Source organism: Petaurus breviceps, unplaced genomic scaffold, assembly GCF_028583685.1.
Source record: "Petaurus breviceps papuanus isolate PSGF00001 unplaced genomic scaffold, PetGlider_PUasm1.0 91133, whole genome shotgun sequence".
Classification (NCBI taxonomy): Eukaryota; Metazoa; Chordata; class Mammalia; order Diprotodontia; family Petauridae; genus Petaurus; species Petaurus breviceps.
This window is the reverse complement of record NW_027187419.1, coordinates 27,765,914-27,792,180: the sequence shown is the minus strand read 5'-3', so window position 1 is coordinate 27,792,180 and position 26,267 is coordinate 27,765,914. Positions and strand designations below refer to the sequence as shown.

The window sequence follows — 26,267 nt, the reverse complement described above, 5'->3', positions numbered from 1 at the left end:
ACCTAAATTCTCCAAGGACTTTCAGTGAAGTGTTTGCATCTCTTTGGTATATAAACGAAATCATAAATATTTGTGTGGACACTAGATGGTTTCCTCAACAGCTTAAAATGCATTATGGCATCTTTATGATGGATTCTTTATTTTTTTTGTTCCATTTTCTAAGACTGGGAATTTGATGTATTAAGGTAAGTCAACACTTTCTCTGCTTAAAACGTTGATCCTAATGCTAGAGACTGAGAGGATATGACTTGCCCAGGGTCATCTGACCAACCTGTATTTGAGTTGAGCCTAGAGCTTCCTAACCACTACTCCAGCTCTCTAACTACTCTACATTGCCTCTTCATTACCAAAGTTTACAGACTAGTAAACTAATTAATTGAATTGGTAAGGTAAAGGGGAATGCATTACAACTATGGTTTATTTATTCATTCATTTTTATTTAAATATTCCAGTTCCCCATACAGTAGTATTTCCCAGATTTTGTTTTTTTCTCCACAGACTCACTCTTGTGTGTTGGTTTGGAACTGGGTAGACACTAACTCCAATTGAAAAAAAAAATCTTTACTAATGTTTTCATTGGTGCACAATTTAAAAATGTTTAAAATAAAGGCAGCATTTTTTTATCTGTCCCTTATCTCCCCAAGTTCAATACCCCTAAAGTGAAAAGGGCAGAACTTGTAAAAAGATTTTGTGGATCCATGAATATATAAGATGTATGGGAAATGAGTGCTTCATTTACACCTAAATAAGTTAACATGATGAAAAACAACATAATTAGATTTATAAAATGTCTCCACTACCAGTCCTGGAATAGTTTGGCTTTATGGATATCAGCAAGCAGTTCAGGGGAATCAAATTAATTTTTCTATAAAACTGTAAGCACTAATCCTTGTGTTCAGAAAGACTTTTTTTTTTAAGTCAAAGATGCATAAATCGTGTAATAATAAAATTTCTATTTTGTGTGCCAGGGGTATGGATGAAAAATCTAGCTATTTATTTATCTATTATACCCACAGACATTTAATTTCAAGTACACATTCAATTCAATTCAACAAATATTTATTAAGCACCAACTGTGTGCAGAGCACTGTTTGAGAGCTGAGATACAAAGTTTAGATAAGACATGGTCCCTGCCCTTGTAGGGCTTACAGTCTAGTAGGGAAATAAGACACATACACAGACAACCATAATATACAATAATACATAACAAGTGCATTAGAGCAGTGCAAAACAAAGTGCCATGTGAGGTACAAAAGGGAAGGTCATCACTGACAATAGGGATCAGGGAAAGCTTCTAGGAGAAGGTGGCATTTGAGTTGGGCTTTCAAGGATGGGTAAGGAATTCAAAAGGTAGGGAGAACATTACAGGCATAGGGAACAGCTTAAGCGAAGGCACAGAGGCAAGAGAGCACAGGGTGTATTAGGGGAGAAAGAGAAGTCCAGTTTGGCCAGAGCAGAATATGTGGAGGGGATTAATGTAAGATAAGGCTGAAAAGGTAGGATCATAGGGTTTAGAGCTAGGAGGACCTTAGAAATCATCTAGTCCAACCTTAAGTTACTGAAGAAGAAACTGAGGACTAGAGAACTAAAATGACCAAGGTCATATAGGTAGTAAGTAGCATAGCCAGGATTTGAACCCAGGTCCCCTGACTACAAACCCTGTGCTCTTTCCACCTCACCATGTAGAGGGGCACCAGGTTGTGGAGGGCCTTGAATACCAGGCAAAGGCATATGAAGTTTACTCAGTAGGCAACAGAGAGCTACTGAAAATATTTGAACTGAGCAATATGATCAGACCTATACATAAGAAGATAACTCTGGCAGAAATAGAATAGCTGACAATTATATAACACTTTAAAGCTTGCAAAGCGCTTTACATACAATATCTCATTGGATCCTCACAACAACCCTGTGAGGTAGGTACTACAGGTATTACTATCCTCATTTTACAGATGAGGAAACTGAGGCTCAGAGAGGTTTAATGATTTGCCTATGGTCACACAGCTAGTAAATGTCAGAGTCTGGATCTGAACCCAGAACTTTCTGACTCCAAGTTTAACACTCTATCCATTATACCGTGCTAAAGGATAGTTAGAAAGGGAGAAAGTTTATATAAATGAATTAGGGGAAATGGTAATAAGGTCTATACTGGGTGATGGCAACTGGATAAAGGAGAGATGGCTGTGAATGATATGGCTATGGAATCCACAAGACTTAAGTGACTAACTAGACAGAAGTTAGGGAAAAGAAAGAGTCAAAATAACCTTAACAATTTGAACATAGAAAGACTCAGTGAATATAAAAACAGAGAAGTCAGAGAAAGGAGCAAGGTTTAGCTGGGGGGGGGGGGGGGGGGGGGGAAGGGCAAGATAATAAGCTCAGCACCAGATATACTGAGTTTGAAGTGCCCTGGGACTAGATTAAGATATCTTGGAGGAAGCTGGAGATAAAGGTCTAGAACTAATAAAAGAAGTCATGACTACAAAGATTTGGGAATTATTTCAAATAGAAAAGGTAGCTTAAGCCGTAAGTAGAAATGTGAGTGCCACAGCAGAGAATGTGGAGAGAGAGGAGGACCAAGGGATCAGAAAGAGAATGAGTCCCAAAAGGAAACAGAGAAATGAGAAAAGAGAATTAGTAAAGTAGAAGAGTGTTATTAATGGTTCCTAGGGCAAACCACCCATTGGGCACCTCAGGAACTTGGCTTCAACCTTCTAGCTGTCCTGACTTAAGCAGGCCTCATAACTGAGCCTCACTGGGGGTGAAAGGGTGGGGGAGAGTGGCTCAGGGTGGCCAGCCTAAAGAATGAATGGCTTACCTAACCACTTAGCACTACTATTCTCTACTCAAACAATGTTGCTGGGCAAAAGGAGAAGGCAGATCCTTAGACTACAACTGTCCAATAGTTATTCCTCTCCTTTTTTCCCCCTACTGCTACCACCACTCTCCATTTACTTGATTTAGACAAATGTAATCAAGCACTTGAAATCATAACAACTACCTTTGGAAAATCAATCTCAGGTAGTTCTCCCTTTACCCCTATTCGGCAGCCCATGAAAAAGTTTTAACATGTTCACAAACTCTTAAGTTCTTTCGAATGCTATAGAAATGATATACCTACTCTCATTAATAGTAGCTGAAATATAATAATGCTGTGGATGGTTCTATATTATCAAAATTCTTAATTTGCTTACAGACTGTTTTTGGTACAAACTGTTTTTCTCCTTACCTAATTGGCACCAAGTGTAACACCTAACAGCCTGTCCCTTTTTGATGGTTTCTAGTGGTTTTTCTTTAAAATATTTTTAAAATCCTGCTCCTAAAAACTTTTCCTTTTGTATTATAAGGTAAAACAAATACTGATAATTTTGGAGTAGGAATGGGAATAATGGTCTCAGGATCTTAAAAGTGCTACAGATAACTGAGAAGCTACTCATAAGTACTTCTCAACTGCAGCCACACTGGTATTCACTACATAAAATGCCTCTGCTCACTAGACTCTTGTTTGTCTTTCAAGAATTATCCATTCTCGGCACTGTCCTGGCCTCTCTGTCTTGCCCTGGACTTTACAGAAAGGGTAGTTTCCAGAGTCAAGAGTCAAGTACAGTAGAGGAAGCCAATTTCTTTTTGTTTCTCCTGCTCTTCTTTGTTCCAATTCATTTATCACATCTTCTCATACTTTATCTACCTTCCAACTTGAACATCACTTCTCTCCTAATCTCTCCTTGCTTAAACATTTCCTCTTTGAACAGTTTATCCTCTTATTCCAACTCTGTGTCTGTTTCCTTCCCTAGAAAACGGCTAAGAATTATTTCCATGAGCCATCCAGAAGGATGAAGAGGTTTGCAAGTGAAATTTCAGTCATCCACACTTTTAAGACTATGTGCTCCACGAAACTGTTATACATTGACAAATCCACTCTATCTTGTGAGTTTTTTTTTAAGTAGGTTACTATGAGAAGAGCCATATTTAACAAATGAATTGAAGAAACATGATAATTAAGCAGTCTCTAATAGTATCCAGCTTTAGACACCAAAGCCTTATATGACTCTGTCCTTGGTGTCTATGCCATGGAACATATTATTGTTGAGACCATATTATAATGGTGTCCATCTGATACTTCCTGTATCTAAGCCACATTGGAAAAGGGCCAAGATGAACTTATGTTATACTGAAGTCCACACTATAAAAGCTTGTCTTACTACAGAGGGACTCCCAAGTACAAAAGATAAACAACTGACAAGGCCCATTTGTTTCCTGTGAAACTGTACAATTTATTTCACCAGTCTAAACTGGATTTTTCTAGATTTGGCACAAGACAAAATATACTTTCTAAGGGGTTGATTTTTTTTTTTGGCTAAAATCACCTTTGACATTTTTACATCTCCACAGATTAAATAAACTTAGATATGGGAACATTTACGATTTTAAAAATATAAAATATACCTCAATCATTTATATCTAGACTTAACACTGAGCAAGCACAAAAAAAAGAATATCCTAAATCATGAAAGGACACTACATTAAAGTATTCCTGAGTGTGAGGATTGTGAGACACTGGAATGGACTAATAAGAGGTCTGAAATCCCCTTCCAGGGATATTTAAGAACACATATGACACTACTCTGTCTAGGTGGTTGAGGTACAGTCCTGCAGTGGTTGGATGGATGGGAAATGAACTGAAGGTCTACTGAGATTTCTTCCAGCCCACTTATTTAGCTCATAGCATGAATAACATTAAGCGAAGGTCATTTAATACTGCAAGATGGACAGGCAAAAAGTTTTGGAAGAGGGAAGGCAATAAATACACATAAATATTTAAGACTAAATACAGCTTTAAAATACAACATATCTCCATCAAATTGGCATGAAATTAACAACTCATATTTACTAGACATAGTAATCTATTACACAGTCACTGACATAATTTTAAAAATACATTGATTAGCTTTTAAAAAATTATTTAGCATATGCTTTCTATGTACCACAGATAAAATATTAAAATAAGATCACTGATTTGATTTCACAAAAATTAAAATGGACCTATATATTTAAAAACAAGAGGTTTTGCTATGAAAATCTTCAAAAATGTGCAAATATATTCAGCATGGTATGCAGAAACAAGTACTCATTGTTCTTCACGTTCATCACAATTTTATAAAATCTTCTCCAAAGGAAGTTACAACTTAGTCAAACTTCTCATCATGAAAGTAATCCGCAAAATTGAGATATTCTTCAAGTTGATCATATTTCTGCACATACAACAAAAATACTGGTTATTTCACAGAGGGCAAGAACTGACTGAAGATGAATTGGGCCTCATTTGGCATATAAACAAGAATAGTGTTAATTGTAATTCATAGTAAAGGGAAAAAGAGCCAATGGTACAAATGGAGGCCTTGATTCAATCAAGGATTTCTAGTTTTAAGAAAAGTAAAGGAGGCTTTTTTGTTGTTTTTTTTTAAAGGTTGAACCTGTGATTTTACTTGTGTAAGAAAATTAATGCTGAAAATCCCTCCTCTTAAGTAGATCAGCAACTTACATGAAACCTAGAGTTTTAGAGAATTGCCTGGAACATTGTGGAAGCTAGGTGTCTTAGTATATAAAAAGTACCAGGCTTGGAGTCAGGAAGACTCATCTTCCTGAGTTCAAATCTAGCCTCAGTCACTTACTAGCTGTGTGACCCTAAGCAAGTTACTTAACCCTGTTTGCTTCAGTTTCCTCATCTGTAAAATGAGGAGAAAAGGAAAATAGCAAGTCATTCTGGTGGCTCTGTGCCAAGAAAACCCCAAATGGGGTCTTGAAGACTCCGACATGACTAAACAACAATAACAAATGGTCACTGAAGGATTAAGTGACTTACTACACTTAGTATGTGTCAGAAGCAGGACTTGAACATTAGTCTTCCTGTGCCCAAGTCTGATTCTCATTCCAGCATGTCATGCTGCCTCTCAAAATGTAAATATAAAAGTGAAAATCACTTTTCAGCTTTCTCTTTCAAGCAACATATTTTTACTCAATTGTCAGGATCCAACAGAAGCTCACTATTCAATCAACTCAAACCCTTGTTTACACAATGTAGTATGTACACAATATATTTATAAACTACTCATGACTACAAAGGATGCTAAATTGACATACTTTCCTTATTTCCTGGTTCTTATATACTCTCTCAGAGAACAACAATATTCCACTAAACTGCCTAGGAAGTTTCAGCACTTATGTGTACCTTCTTAAAGGAAAAACATGTTAAAATTTTGATGTATTACATATTTTCTTCCTCTGCTTAAAGTAGGGAGTATGCACTTTTATGATTTTGTAACATTTTGATTTTCCCATGTTTTTGTTATATTTTGCTATAGTTTACTCCATTTTCAGTCACTAAAAATCAAACTCTTTCATTAACATCATAATAATAATAGATCATGAAAGTAAAGGAGGAATAAGCAGAATAAGAGGATAGCCTATTTAGCAGGTCTTTGGGAGCATGTCATGAGATATCCATAAATAGGATAATTTCTATTAATTTAGTAGAGTTCTGGGGTCTTTTCTAGGAAGAAGATAAATTGGGGTTGGGGTAAGGAAGAGAAAAAGACTATAAAGGAAAACAAGGAGAGGAAAAAATACCAGGAGGAGGGAATAGCATCAGCATACAGTTTGAATCAGGTAATAATGACGGATGTGTTTGGGAGGCAAAAGCCAAAGTCAGGAATGTGAGCATTCAGATAGTGGAGAATGGCAGGTACAGTACAGGATTGTAGCAATTATACTGGGAGGGTACAGGAAGAGAAGCACCATGCATGAAAGGAGTACATGGAGTAGAATGCAGATGACCCAGAGAAAGGGATAGATGTGTCCTTTCACTTTCAGAATTCCAGGATCCTTTACAGCTTTTGAATTTAATTGCAGCATGGAGGGGGCATTGGAATTTATCTGAGGTTTAAAGTACTTAGGTTTAAATGAAATTATTTAAGAAGTCCTAGGGACAAAATATTTTTAAATGGGAGCAAAGAAAGAGTGATAGCCAAAAATAAAATAAAGATCTTTTAGAGTATTAAACCCTAGATACACATAACCTTGAGATCTTTTTAATGTCAAATGTAAAGTGATATTCTTCTTAGTGTAATATGATGCAGTTGTCTTTCCTTAACCACGAATAGCCTTTCCTTTTCTAGATTCAGGAACTGAGTCACTTCTGCTGTCCCAAACCTCTGTGACTGCTTTTCTTAAATTTCCTACAAGGTATGTAATTGGCAAAACATATTGTTTCTAGAAAATGTTTCAGTTTCTTTATCTTTTTAAAGTTTTAATATTTTATTATATGTTTATATAGTATCTTTCTAAAAAAATGTGATACAATCCTCTATTGTGCAAAAGGTAAGCCTTCAAATAGGTAAGTAAGTAGATTACACAATAAATAATAACAAACAGAAATAAAGAGTTGATGCTACCTGGGAAAGCAGTGGCAGAAGTTGCTGGGTAGGGCATGGATCTCTCCTCTCTTTTTTAATATAGATGATAAAACATAGAGGTAGATGATGAAGAGTAAGAAAGGTAGGAAAGAGCAGAACTTGGTTCGAGAGAAAGAAAGCAAAAGGTTAAAAAAAACTTAAGTAAAAAAGAAAGAAAGAAAAAAATCTAAGAGGTCAAAATGAGAGTTGTTGTAAAGGAGAGCATGGAGGAAGGATAATTACCAAAGGGGAAAACCAATAGCTTCATTCCCTGTGAAGACAGCTCTCCAAAGAGTACGAAAAGAATTGAATAGTTCCTCCTTTTTTGTTCCCTTTTTCTTCTTCCCTTTGTTTACTACTAAGGAGAGTTTGTTCTCAAAATTAACTTCCTTTTGTTTCCCTTCTACTAAAACATTTCCTCTAACTACCCTTAGGCACTAGACAGGTCAGAAATTTTTAAAAATTTAGGATAAAGCCCTAGCTAGAAATTTAAGTTTACTTGCAAATCTATTTATTATGTCTTAAGCATTTGCATGACTAGATATGATGAAAAAGATTGTTACTACATTCTCTTTTTCAAAAATGTAAAATAAACAATCCTAATAGTTATCTGACCACACCAGAGTTTGTAAGCTGCTAAGAGATCTTAGGAGTCCAGGTATACTTTTTAAAACCATCAGCTATATCCCTGCTATCAAATTTACTACCAATGAAATGAGGGGCTAAAAAAATCAGCATTGTGGCCTGACAGTTCTGTATTTCTCTTCAACTTTAGTTCTAGTCCTCACTAATTAGCTCTATGAGCCCAAGAGGAGGATGTGGGTGGCAGCAGAAGTGGTCTCAGGTGCCTCCTCATTCCCACTAGTCTAAACAAGAGAAAGCAGGCAAGCACAGGATAAGTCTTGTACTTTGTCAAAAGGGGGAAAGATAAGTATAAAAGACAACATGAGTGTAAAGCAAGAAGGTAGAGGCCTTGTTCCACTGACTTTATAATATGTCTACCATAGTGTCACTGCTTCTTAAAATTATTTGATGGAGTGAAGACATGAGATTATCTGTGTGATTATGTGAGAGAAAAGCAATATACATGGAAAAGGCTTTATTTACATGGGAAGAGAAAATAAAGAGAGACAGGGAGAACTGTTTTAAACTTTGTTTTCTCTAGTCACTTCCAATTGCTGGGTAATTGTTAAAGGCATCTACTCAACTGAAAGGGATCACCATTATAATAACAAAGAATCCAATTTACCTCCTGAATCCAGCCACTCTCTTTTGACTGACTGAAAATTCGTTCCACAGTTTCTTTGACCTGTTCATCTTCAACTTCTTCAGTCTTTGCAATAGAGCAACATTCCTGGTACAACTTGTATTTGAAATGTTTCAGTTGGTGGTAAATTCTAGTACGATCAGCACAAACTTTGCCAACCTTTAGAACCTAAATTATGAGAGAAATGCAGAGTTAATCTGACTAGTGACATTATAACCTGTTTTGTATGTTTACATACTTTAATATTGTAATTTACCTTGATAATAACCTACAACCATGACAACTCCTAAATCTAATTTTGATGATTTTACTAAACGATTACTTTAGCTACTGATGTTATTGTTAAAGGCAACATAAGAATATGATACATATTTATTGAAAAGGAAATTCCTGGACTCCAAGAATTTTCCATGCAAAATACAAATAGAAACAAACACTTATGTTACTACTAATTTTTTTCTTAGCATTTGACATTTCTCTTATGAATTTTCCAGTGAATTTCTCAATGAATTTTCTAAACAGGTAAAAATTTATTTATTTCAACTTTAGGCTAAATCGGTATCTCACTTTAAAAAAAAAGTTTCTCCATCCTTTGCAACTATTTATTGCTATGAAAATATTTGGAGGATTTGTGATTTCTTCTATAAAGTTATAAGTGAAGGAAATCCTCCTATTAATATATCTCACCACAGAAGAGAGTTTTTAGGAAACTGGCTAGGGCCCAGAGCAGTAAAGTGACTTGGCTCAATGATTTAAGTGTTGAACCCACATTTTCAAAGCAAAGCACTACCCATGATGCTACAATGCATTTTTAAAAGTTAGCCAAATTTTATTTTATTGAATTAACAGCATTTAACTGTAGATTAAGAAAGACTGGATATTAAGAAAATTAAGCATAGGTTATAAATGCTTGTGGGTATACATTTTTTTTTTTTTTTTACAAATCTGTGATTTCATCCATGGAGCTAATCTGGACCCTCCCTCAGTGTTTGAGGCACTGAAGGGTTAAACGACTTGCCCAGGGTGACAAGTACAGCATGTGTCAGGAGCAAGCCTTGAACTGAGGTCTTTCTAATGCTGAGGGAAAATCTATGACTGCTTCATGCTTACTCTACATAAAGTACCACCAGCAAAGTCATTCTTAAAACATGGCACTTAGAACTAAATATGTTCTTCAAACGTTTTTGCTCATGTACTTTTAACAGTTAAAAAAAACCCCAAAGCATGTATCCTTAACATATACATATTTATTTATAAATTACTAGTCTAGGAAACTCGGTAAGATAGTAAGTTGTAGAGAAAGTGACAGCCTGCTTTGCTAGAGGGCTTTTATTTTTTAATCAGGGAATTCTCTAAATCAATAGATCACACGTTCAGTTCTTGTTCCTATCCCTACACATGTATATGGTTCTAAATTCTGATTATTTTGATATTTAGTTTTACTGGCTATCATGGCTAAAAATGATGTTTCACCAAGACATGTAGCTTCAAATGGAAGAAGTACATTGTTGGCTGTGCTTTCTAAAACATGATACTCATTTTTTTTCAACCCCTCTACCAACTGTTCAAGGGTTTTTCTTGAAATTAAGTTAAAAATATCTATCTTAATGAACCAGTTATTTTTGCATATGAGTTCAAAAGTCTTGAATTTTATATTTTTAATAAATGAATTCAAATACTACTGAAACTCATTTGGAATCAATTATTCAACAAGTATTTATTAAACACTGAGCTGAGCATTGTGCTGGGTGCTAGGGATACATACAATAAATCAAACAATCCTTTTTTGCAAAGAACTTGTAATGGGAGAAACAACAGGGACATATACACATGCCTATGTAAAAAGATATACAGAATAAATACAAAATAGTTACATATGGGGTAGTTTGAAAGCACTAGAAATTACAGGAAAGACTTCATGTAAAAGATGGCCCTTTAGTCACATCTTAAGGGGAGAGGAATTCTATGAGGCAGAGGTGAGGAAGAAGTGCATTCTAAATATGACAGAAGATGGAGTACTATAACAGAGAGAAGTTCAGTTTGACTGGATCACAGAATGCAGGAAGTGAAGCAATGTACAATGAATCAAGAAAGATGAGTCAAGGCAAGGTTGTGAAGAGCCTTTAAAATAAAAACAGATGGGATTCTATTTGATTTTACAAGCAATAAGAAGCCACTGGAGTTGACTAAGTAGGAGAATAACATGGCACAATCTATTCTTGAGGAAAAGCACTTACACAGTAATATGAATGATGCACTGAACTACAGAGAGAATTGAGGCAAGAGAATAATTAAGAGGAGGCTTCTGCAGTAATCTAGATGAGAGATAATAAGGGCCTGAATTTAGGTAGCAGCTGTATACATATAGAGATGGAGTCAGATGCAACATATGTTTTTCAAGTATATAAACTAGGATTTGGTAACTGACTAGATTTAGGAGTCAAGGCTAATACCAAATATATGAACGTGGGAGATTGGGAGACTAGAAGATTCATGGTATCTTTGACAGAAAGAGGGAAGTTTGGAAGAGGAGTTTGGGGTTGGGCATGAGGTGAATTTTGCTTTAGATAAACTTGAGTTTGAGATTATCCAAGGAAGTCAGTTTAAAATATCAAGTAGGAGGGGTGGCCAGGTAGCACAGCGAGTAAGAGCACTGGCTCCAGTGTCGGGATGACCTGGGGATCAAATCTCAGGCTCAGACACTTAGCACCCACCCAGAAACACCTGGCCATGTAACCTTGAGCAAGTTACTTAACCCCAATTGCTTAGGGGTGTCCAGGTGGCTCAGTGAGTAAGAGCACAGGCTCCAGTGTCAGGATGACCTGGATCAAATCCGGGCTCAGGTACTTAGCACCACACCCAGAAATAACTGGCTGTGTAACCTTGAGCAAGTTACTTAACCCTGATAGCTTATAAAAAATAAAAAAAATAAAATAAAATATCAAGTAGGCAATTGGTGATACAAGATTGAAGGTTATGAGAGAGACTGAGGTTAGATATGTAAATCTAGGAGTCATCAGAATTGGCAAGATAATTAAATTCATGGAAGTTGATATGGTCCCCAACAAAGAGTGAGAAGATAAAAGAAGAGTTGGGAATCTTAGAGCCAAGGGAAACATCAACAGTAAGAGGTATTATCTAGATAATGAATCAACAAAGAAAATAGGAAAGAAACAGTTGAATAGGTAGTAGAACCAGAAAAAGGAGTAGCGGGAGGAAAGAAACAGTTGAATAGGTAGTAGAACCAGAAAAAGGAGTAGCAGGAGTGTGCTGGTAAATATTTTAATGAACATGTGAGGAAAAATGCACCCAACAAACTTTTAAGGTTTTTAAAAATATTTCCTTTTTTTTTTTTAACTCAGCAAAAATCTACCTTCCCTCTCTCTCTTCCCACCTGACCCCAATTGAGAATGAATGACAAAGAAAGCTCCTGTTACAAACATGTATAGTCAAACAAAATAAAATTTCCACACTGGCCATGTCCGAGAATATTATGTCTCATTCTGTATTCTGAAGCCTTCCTTCACTTCTCTATTAGGAGGGGGGGTAACATCATTAATCATTTGGAATCATGGTTGGTCATTACACTGATCAGTCCTTAATTCTTTCAAAGTCTCTACTATATTACTGTCATTGTATAAATTGTTTTTCTGGTTCTGTCCAATTCACTCTACATCAATTCATAAAAATCTTCCCAAGTTTCTCTGAAACCATTTCTCAACATTTCTCAAAATGTAATAGCATTCCATCACATTTATATAACAAAACTTGTTCAGCCCTTCCACAATTACTGGCATCTCCTCAGATTCTCGTTTGCTACTTTGAAAAATTATAATTTTATACATCCTAGAGTTTGTTTTGCTTGGTCCTAATGTCTCCCTTAATCTACTTTCCCCTTTCTTTCTTCTGCTCTTTCCCTCCTATTTCCCTGTTGAGTTGTATTCTGTACTCAGCTGTGTATGTGTGTGTGTGTTCTTCCCTCTTTGACCAGTTCAGGTGACAATAAGGTTCAAGTATCAGCTGCTCCTCCTATCTCTCCCTCCTCCTAGTTTAGAGACATGTCTATGTGTATACCTTGATTTTGTGAGATAATTTCCCTTAACCTTTCCTTCCCTTCCCATCCTCCTAATGTATTCTTTTTCCTCTTTTCATTTTTCTCTTAAAGTCATAGAGACAAAATAGGACCACCCCTATGTCTTGTCAATTAGATTCCCTCTATGCTCCCTGATAGGAGCATCTAGATGTCACAGTGGATAGAGTGACAGGCCCGGAGTAAGGAAGATTTCAAATCTGGCTTCAGACACTTACTAGCTGTGTGACTCTGGGCAAATAACTTAACCTGTTTGCCTCAGTTTCCTCATCTGTAAAATAAACTGGAGAAAGAAATGGCAAACATTCCAATATCTTTGTCAAGAAAACCCCAAATGGAGTCACAAAGAGTTGGATACAACTGAAGGGACCAAAAATAATGCCCCCTGATTATGACAGGGTTCAGAGGACACAAAAGTATCTATCATCTCTATAATTTAATATAAACAGTTTATCCTAGTGCTTTATTGTCAGGCATTCATGTTTACTTTTTTGTATTTCAGTTGTGTTAGAATTTTAAAGCTTCTACACAGCTCTTATCTTTCCACCAGAAAAATCAGAAAATCCTCTATTATATTAAAGGTTCATTCTCTACACCTCCCCTCCTTCCCCTCCCCCGGTGTTAGCTAGATGTTGTAGTGAATAGTGCCCTGGGCCAGGAGTCGGGAAAACCTGAGTTCAAATCTGACCTTAGACACTTACTAACTGCGAACCTGGGCAAGTCATTTAATCTTATTTGCCTTGGTTTCCTTGACTACAAAATGAGCTGAAGAAGTAAATGGAAAATAACCAGCATCTTCGCCAAAAAAAACAAAAAAAAAGCCACAAAATCCAAATGGGGTTATGACTGAAATGACTAAACAAGAAGATTGTTCTCAGTTTTGCTGGGTAATTCTTGGTTGTAAGTCTGTATCTTTTACTTATATTGTCCAAAATTTCTAATCTCTCTTTGTGGTGGTTGCTAAAGCAAGTGTGATACTAAATCATGTATGGGTCCTCAGTAATAGAGTTCTTTCTTTTTGGCTGCTTTCAGTATTTTTTCTTTAACCTGGGACATCTGGAATTTGTCTATAATGTTCTTGGGAATTTTAATTTGGGGGATTTTTCCCCCAAGGAGTGATGGGCATATTCTTTCTACTTCTACTTTGTCCTCTGGTTCTAAGAGATCTGGGCAGTTTTTTAAGACTTTTTTTTTTCCCAAATGCTTTATTAACTTCTGATTTACATCATTCATTTCCACCAGATTTTGAGGTACAAATTTTCTCCCCGTTTTCCCCCTACCCACCACCCCAAAATAGCAGTCCCACAGGATATCCCCTCCTCCAATCTGCTCTCTCCCATATTTTCTCCCATACCCTTTTAGCCTTTCCCAGTAGGGCATGGTGGATCTCTATGCCCCAGTGCCTGTATATCCTACTTCCCAATTACATGTAAAATAGTATTAATAATAATTATATATATGTATATATATATACACACATTTAAACATTTGATTTTAAAACTTTGAATTCCAGATTCATTCCCTTCCTCCCTTGTCACCCACCCTTACTGGGAAGATAAGCAGTTCAGTATAGGTTATACATGTGTAGCTAATGCAAAACATTAACATAGTAGATATAATGTAAAAGACTGACTATATTTCCCTCCCTCCTATCCCACCTCCCATTTGTTCTATTCTCTACTTTGATCCCATCCCTTTTCAAAAGTGGGTGCTTCCAACTTCCCTCCCCCCCAGCTTGCCTCCCTTCCATCTTCCCCCCTCTCGTTCCCTTCCCCCCTACTTTCCTGTAGGGTGAGATACCCTATTTAGTGTGTATTTCATTCCCTCCCTGAGCCAAATTCAATGAGAATAAGGTTGACCCATTCTCTTTTGCCTTCCTGTTCTTCCCCTCCATTGTAACCATTTTCCCTTGCCTCTTCTTTATGAGATAGTTTACCCCATTCTGTCTCTCCCCATCTCCTCTCATTATATTTCTCTCTTGATTTCACCTTTTAAGTATCATCCCTTCTTATTAAATTGGTCCTGTGCCCTCTATCTATGTATACCTGTAAACATATATACACACATTCACATATGTATTCATATGCCCATATACCCTCTGACACACACACACACACACACACACACACACCCTTCAACTATTTTCATACTGAAAAAAGTTTCATCAGCTACAATTACAATTTTTCCATGTAGGAATGTTAATAGTTCAACTTTGATAAGTTCCTTATGATTTCTTTTCCCTGTTTACCTTCTCATGCTTCTCTTGCTTCTTGTATCTGAATGTCAAATTTTCTATTCAACTCTGATTTTTCATCAAGAATGCTTGAAAGTCCTCTATTCCCTGAAATGACCATATTTTCCCCTGAAACGACCATATTTTCCCCTGAAACATGATACTCAGTTTTGCCGGGTAGGTGATTCTTGGTTTTAATCCCAGCTCCTTTGACCTCTGGAATATCATATTCCAAGCTCTTTGATCCCTCAGTGTAGAAGCTGCCAGATCCTGTGTTATCCTGATTGTGTTTCCACAATATTCAAAATTGTTTCTTCCTGGATGCTTGTAATATTCTCTCCTTGATCTGGGAACTCGAGAACCTGGCTATAATATTCCTAGGAGTTTTCTTTTGGGGATCTTATTCAGGGGGTGATCGGTGGATTCTTTCAAACTCTATTTTGCCCTTTGGTTCTAAAACATCAGGGCAGTTTTCCTTGAGAATTTCTTGAAGGATGATTTCTAGGTTCTTTCTTTGATCATGGCTTTCAGGTAGTCCAATAATTTTTAAATTATATCTCCCGGATCTATTTTCCAGTTCAGTGGTTTTTCCAATGAGATATTTCACATTGCCTTCTAGTCTTTCATTTGTTTGGATCTGTTTAACAGCATCTTGATTTCTCATAAAGTCACTAGCTTCCATTTTGCTCCAATCTAATTCTGAAGGAATGATTCCCCTCAGTGAGCTTTTGAGATTCTTTTTCCATCAGGCAAATTTGGCTTTTTAAGGTATTCTTCTCCTCATTGCCTTTTTGAGCCTCTTTTGCCATTTGAGTTAGTCTATTTTTTAAGGTGTGATTTTCCTCAGTCAGGCAGTTGACTCTCATTTCATAATTTTCTTGCATTGTTCTCATTTCTCTTCCCAATTTTTCTTCCACTTCTCTTATTTGCTTCTTAAAGTCCTCTATGGCCTGTAACCAGCTTGTATTTTTCTTGGAAGCTTTGGTAGAGTAGTTCTAACTCCATTGTCTTCCTCCTGTTCCATGCTTTGATCCTTTTTGTCCCCAAAATAGGAGTCAAAGTCTAATATTGGATTCCTTTGCTTGGTTTGCTTCCTTTGCCTGCTCATTTTGCCACTCAATTACTTGACTTTTGGGCTTTTTGAGTAGGACACCAGACAGGGGAGCTTTGTTCCAAATGCTGGGGTTTTCTCAGCTGCCAGAGGTATTGGTAGGGTGCCCTCTCTGAAGCCTCCACATGCTCTGGAAGCTGGTCACACACCCCAGAACCTCCACCCTAGACCTCAATCCAGATCCAAGCAGGTTAAAGCAAGAGCAATTACTGCTCTGACTGGTCACTTTGTCCCCCTACAGTTTTCAGGCCGGGGCTGAAGCTGCCACATGGCTGCTCAGCGGAGGCTCCTCAGTGGCTTCTTGCCCTGGGGGCAAAAGCCAAGGCACTCCCAACTACTGGGTCCCAAAGTCCACACTGCACTGACCTCTCACTTTGTCCTTAGCATCTATGTGTTAATAATTCTGGAAATAGCCACAGCTGCTGCTGATCTGAAGTTCCTCCAACCTGCAGCTGGTCAGGCCTGCCCTGGGGCTAAAACCTCTGGTTCATGTGCGGCTGGGGTCAGCTCCCAGAGCGCTGCCCTGGCCGATTCCAGCCAACCTGCTGGGCTGTCCTCAGCAGGAGGTTAGTTTCTCTGTGTCATTTTGTGGGTTCTGTAGCTCCAAAGTTTGTTCAGAGTCCCCTTTTACATGAATTGGAGGGGGAGCTGGAGCCACGTGGAGGTCCTGTTTCTACTTCCAAGACTTCTTGAAATAGATTTTTTCTTTTTTTTCTTTCTTTTGGTCATGGCATGCAGGTGGTCCTATGATTCTTAATTTTTTTCCTCTTTGATTTCCAGATTTTGCTATTTATTTTCTTCAGTCTTTTTGACTTTTAAATAAATATTTCTTATTGGCTTCTATTTGGTCCAATTTAATTTTCAGGGAGTTTTGTGCCCCTTGTGCTAAGCAGTTAATTACCTTTCCCATTCTTTCTTCCATAGTTCTTGTTTCTTTTCTATTTTTCCTCTAGCATTATCAATTTCTTTAGAAAAAAATCCTTTTAAAACTCTTGCTTTATTTCTTCCAGGAATTTGTGTCCAACTTGTGTTTTACTCTGAAGGCTTGCTTGCAGATGTTTTGGACTCATTCTCTTCTTGATTTGTGACTTGAGCATTCTTATAACCATAATACTTTTATTGGTGGGATTTGTTTTATTTTATTTTATTTTTTTGCTCAGACTTACATTACTTTGTGACTTTGGACTTGATTTTAGGGTCAGTCTCTGTGTTAGTCTGTAGTGAAGGTCAGAACTGGCTTTGTTAATCCTTTATTGGGGCCCTGAGCATTATTTAATTCCAGACTCTTGGGCACAGCTCAGGGCTAGGGACCTGTAAGTTTTTAGTAACCTCAAAGTGGTCTGATCCAAGGCAAGTTCTGATTGAAAGGTGATCTTCCAGGTTTGGGTCTCCACAACAGTAGATTACTACTAGATTCAGCCCCTCCATTTCAATCAGTTGGGGAGGTCTGCTACTTTAAAGTGATAGAACTGCAGTCTCCCTTTTGGTCTGGAATTTCAGCCCTGGTTATTCCTCTGCAGGCTGCATACTGATCTAGAAATTGGAAATGAGACCCTCCTCTGCCCTTGAGATCTGAAACACACAGCAGCTGTTTGCTTCTGAACTTTATCCTTTCTGGATACACTTGCCAATCACAACTCCTCATCCAGCAAGATCACCCCTTAGCACAGTTCCCCTCCTCTGCCCTGGATCTGTGACCCAGAAATGTGTACTAAGTGACAAAATTTCCAGTAGGTACCAGTTCTCCTACCTTGAACTTTGTACCCTGGTATGAGTCTGGGACTTTCTCTTGCCCTAGGGCACAACCTCTCCCTGAGTGCTAGAAAATGCTCCACATGGTCCTTGGCTCCTAGTCAGATCCTGACCCTAGCGTCTGCAGACCTTATAGATTGTCTCCCTGAGCCACCCTGGGTTGGAAAAAATGACTCACTGTAACTTAAAACAACAACAACAAAACCAATCCACCCATTGGATTCAGTATGGTACATTTTCTAGATCTGTTTGGAAGGGTTTTTTTTTTTTTTTGGTGGGGGAAAGGGGAAGAAGCTTGCTGTAATGCTTCTTCATACCCCACCATCTTGGCTCTGCCTCCCTCACACTTTCAGCTTAATTTGTATTATTAACATTTTCCCCATCACTTTCTTAAATCTAGATAATCAACAAAACAATAAATCAAGTCCTGATTCACAGTAGTTGAATTTCTGAGGTGTAATGCCAACGATGAAAATTTAACAATCTATATGCTAACTCCAGTACCCCCTAGAGAGTAGGATATATGGGAAGAAAGAGAAGGTGAAAAGAAGTGAAAGGAACAAGCATTTATAAAGTAGCTACTATGTGCCAGACACTGTGCTAAATACTTCACAAATATTTTCTCATTTGAAAACAGGTAGTTAATAGTGCAAAATACAGCAGATAAGTCAAGATAGATGAGAATTGCAAAATGATCATTAGATATGGCTATTAAGAGACCACTAGAGTAGCTTTGAAGAGAACTGTTTTAATTGAATGGTGAGATTAGACAGACTGCAAGTGTTGAGGAGTCAATAGGAGGAGAGGAACTGGAGATGATGAGCATTTTCTGGGAGTCTGGTTGCTGAAGGGAAGAGAGATAATAGCTTCATAATCTGGTAGGGTTTAGAGAAGGTTTTTGTTTTTTTTTTAAGGATGGGAAGTTAATAAATAAATGGTTGAAGAATATGAACAGGCAGTTTTCAAAGGAATAAATCTAAGCTACCAACAACTATATAAAAATGTTTTAAATCACTATTAGAAAAATGCAATTTAAAGGAACCCTGAGTTTCAAACTCATTCCCAAAACTGGCAAAGATGACAAAAGAGGAAAATGACAAATGGTAAAATAACTGTGGGAAAACAGACACACTAATGCTCTTTTGGTGGGGCTATGGTCCAGCCATTTGCAAAAGAATTGGAACCTTGCCATCTAAGTGTGTATACTTTTTGATCCAACTATACTCCAAAGAGATAAAAGAAGAAAAGGGCCTATATGTACAAAATATCTTAGTAGCTCTTTTTTGTGGTAGCCAAAAATGGAAACTAAGGAAAAGTCTATCTATATGAAAATGGCTAAGTGAAATGTAGCATACAGAATAGAATAGTTGTCACATACAAAATGACAAAAAGGACATTTTCACGGAGAATTGAGAGGGCTATGAACTGATAGTAAAGTGAGCAAAACTAGGAGAATAATTTATATGACGAAAACAAAATAGAGAAAATCAACTTTGAAAGACTTTAGAACTATGATCAATGTAATGATAAACTATAAGTCCCAAAATCATGAAGATGAATCATGCTACTTATTTACTTCCTGAAAGAAAGAAGCAAATATGATCACTAACAAGGGAGCAGGGACACTCATCATAGTTCCAGGGCCAAGAGGAGTATTAGTACTTGTAGTTGCAGAGGAGCAGGGGTCCTTCTTGGATAAAGACCATAGCACTGTTTTGCTGAGGTAGGTATGTTCTTATTACTTTTATTAGAAGTGAATGGGGAGTACTTATTGCAAAATAATTTGCTAAGTGTATTTAAAGTGGATGGTATTTGTATTTTTCAATTATTGCATTACTAAGATGTGATGTATAGTAAAATAATTTTTTAAGAGGATGGGGAGAAGTGGACATGTTTGAAAGAAATAGGAAAGGAAACAATTTTAAACAGGTTAGAATATTCTGTTTCTAAGTTTTTCAAGCAGATGGATATGAGAATTTTTATAATTTTTTTATAGGTAACATCATTTTTGGGAAAAAATTTTTGACAAACTCACATAATGATGGAAACATTTCCAAATATTCACTTTCAAAATGGTTTCAACACAGAGTGAGTTATTTAGAATTACTTAGTTACTTAGAAGCAGTTACTTCCTCAATAATTTTTTGTTGTTTTTCAGTTGTGTCCAATCTTCATGACCCCGGTATCTTTGTCAAGAAAACCCTAAATAGGGTCACAAAGAGTCAAGCATAACTGGAAAATGACTAAAATCATAGAGTCTGCATCATGGATCAACTTTCCTATGAATTCTCTTATAGAATAATAACAAACAGCAGAGGCACAAAAAAATTCTGAAGAAAATAACACCTTAAAAAATAGAGTTGCCCTAATAGAAAAGGAGGTGTAAAAGTTCATTAAAATCCCTAAAGAATAGAACTGGGCATATGGAAGGAAGTTAAAGACTCCATGAGATTTCAAGAAACAATAAAACAAAGTCAGAAGAATGAAAAAAATAGAAAAGATATCTTATTGGAAACAACTGACCTGGAAAATAGATAAGGAGGAGAGAGGTAATTTAAGAATTATTAGACTGTCTGACTACCTCACAGTCATGATAAAAAAAAAAAAAGCCTAGGCATCATCTTTTTTGTCTGTTTGTTTTTGGAAGGTGGAAGGCAGGGCAACTGGAGTTAAGTTACTTGCCAGAGGTCACATGGCTAGTAAGTGTTAAGTGCCTGAGGCCAAATTTGAACTCAGGTCCTCCTGATTCCAAGGCTGGTGCTCTATTCACTGCACCACCTAGCTACCCCTAGACATCATCTTTCAAAAAATTATAAAGGAAAACTACCCTAACATCTTAGATTCAGAAGGTAAAATAACTTAAAGAATCCACCAATCTCCCCCTGAAAGAAATCCCAAAATGAAAATTCCCAGGAATATTATAATCAAATTCCAGAGCTCCCAGATCAAGGAGAAAATATTGCAAGTAGCCAGAAAGAAACAATCCAAATAACATGGGGCCACAGTCAGGATCATACAAGATTTAGCAGCTTCTTCATTAAAGGAATGGAGGACTTGGAATATGATAATCCAGAAGGCAATGGAGTTTTCCTGATTGATTAGAAGTGGTTTTGCTTTTTTTTTTGAGATCATGATTGCTTACCCCTATCTTTTTTACTTCAGCTGAAATACATTCTGCTCCAATCCTTTAGCTGTATTTGTGTTTTGTGTGTCACTTGTACACAGCATACTGTTGGATTATAGTTTCTAATCCATTCTGCTATACCAGGGGGTTAGGTCTCCAGCCTCGAGGCCAGTGGCCCTGTAGCTCCTTAAGTATGATCCTTTGACTTCAAAGAACAAATTTAGGGTTAGAGTTTGACTTCAATCAAACTTGAGGACCTAGAGGGTCATGTGTGGCCTCAATGCAGCAGGTTGCCCACCCCTGTGCCATACACTTCTGTTTTATGGGATGTTCATCCCATTCACATTCAGTTTATGATGACTAATTGTACATTATTTGTCATCCTACTTTCTTCTGTTTATTTTTCTCTCTCTCATTTTATCCTATTCCTTCACTGCCTCCCTTAAGCTGCCCTCCCTTTTATGATTTCTCCCACTCCCTCTATCTCTTATCACCTTCCCCTATTGTTTTCTTATTAGGTAAGATAGAATTCTGTACCAGAAAGGGGGGGAGGAGAGAAAGAGAGAGAAAGGAGGGAGAGAGAAGGAAGGAGGGAGGGAGGGAGAGAGAGAAAGAGGAAGAGAAAGATAGAGAGAGGAAGAGAAAGAGAGAGAGAATGAGAATGTATATGCATACACTTCCCTCTTTAAACCAATTCTGATGAGAGTGACATTCAAGCATTACCCATTAGCCCCCCCACCATTTCCCCTTCACTATAAAAGTTCTTCCTCACAATAAAAATTGCTATCCACATTCAGAGAGAGAAATGATAAGTTCTGAGTGCAAACTGATGTACAATTTTCTCATTTTTTATTTTTTGCAATATGGCTAATATGGAAATATGCTGTGTATGATTTCACATGTATAACTGATATATTGTTTACCTTCTCAGTAGTGGTGGAGGGATGGGAGGAAGGGAGAATATTTGGAACTCAAAATTTAAAAATAATGTTTAAAATAAATAATTAAAAAAGAAAAATATCAGCAACAACTATTTATATTCAACCAAATGATTCATGATATTGTACTATGAAGTTTTCTGCTTTTTTCCTTATTCTGAGAAAAAAATTGCTCTACTGTGATAGTATTATGTCCTCTTCTTTACATTTAATAACAAAAAAAAACTCCAAGTAAATAGAAAGAAAAAAATCAACTGCAAAATATATGGAGACGTTAGTGATTATTGAATGGAAATAAAAAGGAGTTTGTTTACGTATTTCTCAGCTGCGCAAGGCACCTTTACAAAAACTGACTAGGTTTTAGCACTTAAAAGCCTCATACAAATGCAGAAAAGAAGAAATATTATATGTACCTTTTACTGACCACTATGTAATAAAAATCATTAAATAAACACTAAGAAATGTCAAATAAATCAAAAATTAAATAACTTAATTGTAAGGAATTATTGAGTCAAAGAATATAGATGGATTTAGGGTACAGAATGAGACAAATATAAAGTGGCACAGTGTATAGAGTGGTGGGCCTGGAGTCAGGAAGACCAGAGTTCAAATCTAGCCTCTTGACACTTACTAGCTGGGTGAGTTTCTTAACCTGTTTGCTTCAGTTTCCTCCTCTGTAAAATGGGGATAATAACAATAGCACCCACCTCCCAGAGTTGCTGTGAGGATTAAATGAGATAATAATTGTAAAGTTCTTAGCTCAATGCCTGGCCCAAGAAGCACTAAAGTTATTATTATCATACATATACATACATACACACAGCCAATGAGAGAATATGTTTTGCTTGACTATGAGTATTTGTTATAAGGAATTTGTTTTCCTTTTCTTTTTCAATGAGGTAGAAGGTGAGGGGAAGAGAAAATAGATTTTTGTTAACTTGGAAAAACCATTTAAAAAACAATTAAGTGGAGGAGGGTGTCGATGCTACAGAAGATGTAGAATGCTGCAGTGCACTTTCAAATGAGGTTATTGCATTGTTAGTGTTACATAAATTTGTTAGAAGAGACCTTTCACAGAGGGTAAATATTTGTAAAGTAAAAACAAAACACAGCAATAAAGCTTAAAAAATCCATTAACAACCATATGAAAGATTATTCCAAATTATTAAGAGGAATGTAAATAAAAACAATTGAGATTTCACTTCACATGCAGAAAATTAACAAAGGCAGCAAAAGATCTCAATAGTCAAGTTTGGAGGGGTTATGGAAAGAGTCACACTATTACTTGTTGATGGAGTTTTAAAATGGTCCAATCATGGCCAAGAGAAATTTGGAATTATGTTAAGACACTGACTAAAAATGTTTACACTCTCTGATCCTTTCTCTTTTCCTTTCTGACCCACTCTCTAATACTGTTAAGTATATTTTCCTAAGGAAATGATTAAAAAGAAAGATCTAATATTTAACAAAATAATTACAGCAGCACTTTTTTTTTAAAGTAGCAAAGAATTGCAAACCAAATAGATGCCTATGTACTAGAGAAGGGATACAAAGACTATGGTACTTTACCATAAGAAACAAATACATAGGGAGGCAAGGGGAAGAATTATGAAGCAAAGTGTAAGCAGTACTATGAAAACAGGATGCACAATGACATTTTAAATTTAAAAAACAAAAACACAAGGAAATAGAGTACTGTGTAATAATGACCAAGTTGGACACTGAATAAAGGATATGAAAATATATTGTCTTTCCCTCTTCTCAGAGGAAGGTAACTATGGATGTTTTGCTTAGCTTTGCTGGCCTGTTTTTCCCTCCTCTAAAAATATTTCTGTCATAAGGTATAGATACTTGAGTGAGGGAAGGATATACAAAAATAAATATAAAAAGAAGATATCAATATTTTTTAAAATGTCACCTTTATCTTGAAGGGACATATTCAATGTTTCTATTTTTTCAAAATTCTGTTAGGTCATAGGCTACTGACGCCACTTGTCATTAGAGAAAAGGTCAGAAAATTTAGGAAACATTTTTTTTTAAAGCAATCGGGGTTAAGTGACTTGCTCAAGGTTACATGGCCAGTTATTTCTGGGTGTGGTGCTGAGTATCTGAGCCCAGATTTGATCCCCAGGTCATCCTGACACTGGAGCTGGTGCTCTTACTCGCTGTGCTACCTGGTCTCCCTGAAACATTTTTTTTTGTGTGAAAGAAAAGTGTATAACACATCTTTAAGTTCAGTCCCAGGAGCACACAGCAAATGTTTGTGTGGAGAAAATGTTGGCATACATAATCTTTCCTGGAAAAATTTTTTGGAGTTTGTTTATCTGTTTTGGTAGCATTTTCCAAATAAATATTTCATGGTGAAATAGTTGCATTTCCCCCCAATATTTGAGTCTAGAATCCATGAAGCCTTTTTGAAATTTATTGCCTCTTTTTGTATCTTTTTTCAACACATTTTATTCTTCCCATGGTTTTGTTTCAAGACTTAAGAATTTAGATAAGCTTCCAGATCTTGAAAACAAACAGATAAACCTTTTAAACACACTTTCATCTGTGATCCCATTGATTTGGAAATTCCTTTCAACAATTAACCAATCAATAGTTTTTGTTAAGTACCAGTATTGTGCCAGACATTTCACTAGGTGTCAGAGATGCAAAGACAGAAGGTAAACTGCCTGCACTCAAGGAGCTTATACTCTTGGGGGGAGAGGATAAGCCCATAAATGAACATACACAGAATATATACATGGTACTATGGAAGGGAGGTCACTAGAAGTCAGGGAAGTGGGATTGGGAAAGACTTCATATATAAAGTGATGCTTGAGTTGAGCCTTGAAGGAAACAAAGGTCTTGAAGGCAGAACTGAGGAATATTTTCCAAGCACAGCGGACAGTCATTGAAAAGGCACAGAGATGGAAAATGTCATATGGCAATAAGGTGGCCAGTTTGGCTGAACTTTACAATACAGGACAGGGAGTGGTAATATATAATAATGGTAGAAAGGTAGGAAAAGGGCCATATTGTGATGGGTTTTTAATGCCAAACAAAGGTATTTATTTTATTGAGTAGATTACTGAATAGGGGACTGACAGCAGAATGGTGTGTATCATTTAAGTAGCTGTGTGGAGGATTGATTGGAGATGGGAGAGAGTTGAGGCAGGGAGACTAATTATGAAGTTATTGAAATAGTCTAGATAAGGGGCAATGAGAGTGACTGCTAGGTAGTGCTGTGTAGAAGGAGACAAGGGAAAAGAAGCAAGATGCTATGGAGCTAGAAATAATAAGATGTTTCTTATTTGACAACTGGATATGGCAGGGTGAGTGAGAGTGGGGTAAAGGATGACTCTAACATTGTAAATCTGAGAGATGGAAGGATATCTTAACAAATATAAGGGAAATAAGATGGGGAGTGAGTTTGGGATAAAAGATATAAAGACTGTGTGATATAGACTACAACTCACCCATCCTTATATATCTTCTGCAACTCACTGTCCTACTGAAAAATGAAAAGGTAAGAGGAAATAGAAATCTTGCTCACGGGGTAGTTAGGTGGAGCAGTGAATAGAGCACCGGCCCTAGAGTCAGGAGGACCTGAGTTCAAATCTGGCCTCAGACACTTAACACTGACTAGCTGTGTGACCTTGGGCAAGTCACTTAACCCCAAATTGCCCTGCATTCCCCCCTCCAAAAAGAAGAAAAAAATCTTGCTCACTAATCATTGCCCTGGTCCCCATAGCCAGCCAAGAGGCACCTATTAAAACCATGAGGTGAACTAGAGAGTAGGATCTGGGTATTTTGGGGGAAGTAAGGGGATTTTCCCAAAAACAGATATAGTAGTGGGTTTCTGGGTCATAGTTAGGTAACAATTACCTGAGGAACTGACTCTTGGAGTATAAGGGAAAAGACTGAAAATCTGCACAGAGTTGGGGGTATTAGGTGATAATGGGTGAAGGTGTGATGCCTTTAAAATAAGTCTCTCAAATGGTACTTCAGGGATGGTGGGATGTAATCCATCTTTCCATTTGCCCACTGGTTAGTTAGGAATTGCATAGAGTCATTCTAAGGCTCCATGAAGGGTACAAAGTGCCCACTTTGGAGACCACATCACATCGACTCTCAGAAGCAAATAAGAACAGGGCACTTGTGCCTTCTCTGTTGTCCTATCAATCCTGATTATCAGTCTTTTCCTTTCTTTGATCCTCTCCTTCCCCCAAATCTTGTGTTTGCCTTTCTACCCCAGCCTTACCTAGTTCTGAAATTTAGCACTAATGACACTATTCTTAGAGTATTGTCCCATACTC

General features: G+C 37.0%; 1 protein-coding gene across 4 annotated transcripts in view; it reads right to left on the bottom strand.

Annotated features, from left to right (window-relative positions):
* Positions 1–1,042: 1,042 nt before the first annotated feature.
* CCDC82 (coiled-coil domain containing 82) overlaps positions 1,043–26,267 on the bottom strand; it is a 54,889-nt gene continuing 29,664 nt past the window's right edge. For all 4 annotated transcript variants that reach the window (XM_069079715.1, XM_069079713.1, XM_069079716.1 and 1 more), the window contains 2 exons: positions 8,701–8,886; positions 1,043–5,252 (listed from right to left, as the gene is read on the bottom strand). In XM_069079715.1, the coding sequence (XP_068935816.1) occupies positions 5,187–5,252; positions 8,701–8,886 (252 nt within the window). In that variant the 3' untranslated portion in view covers positions 1,043–5,186. The remainder of the gene's footprint in view (positions 5,253–8,700; positions 8,887–26,267) is intronic.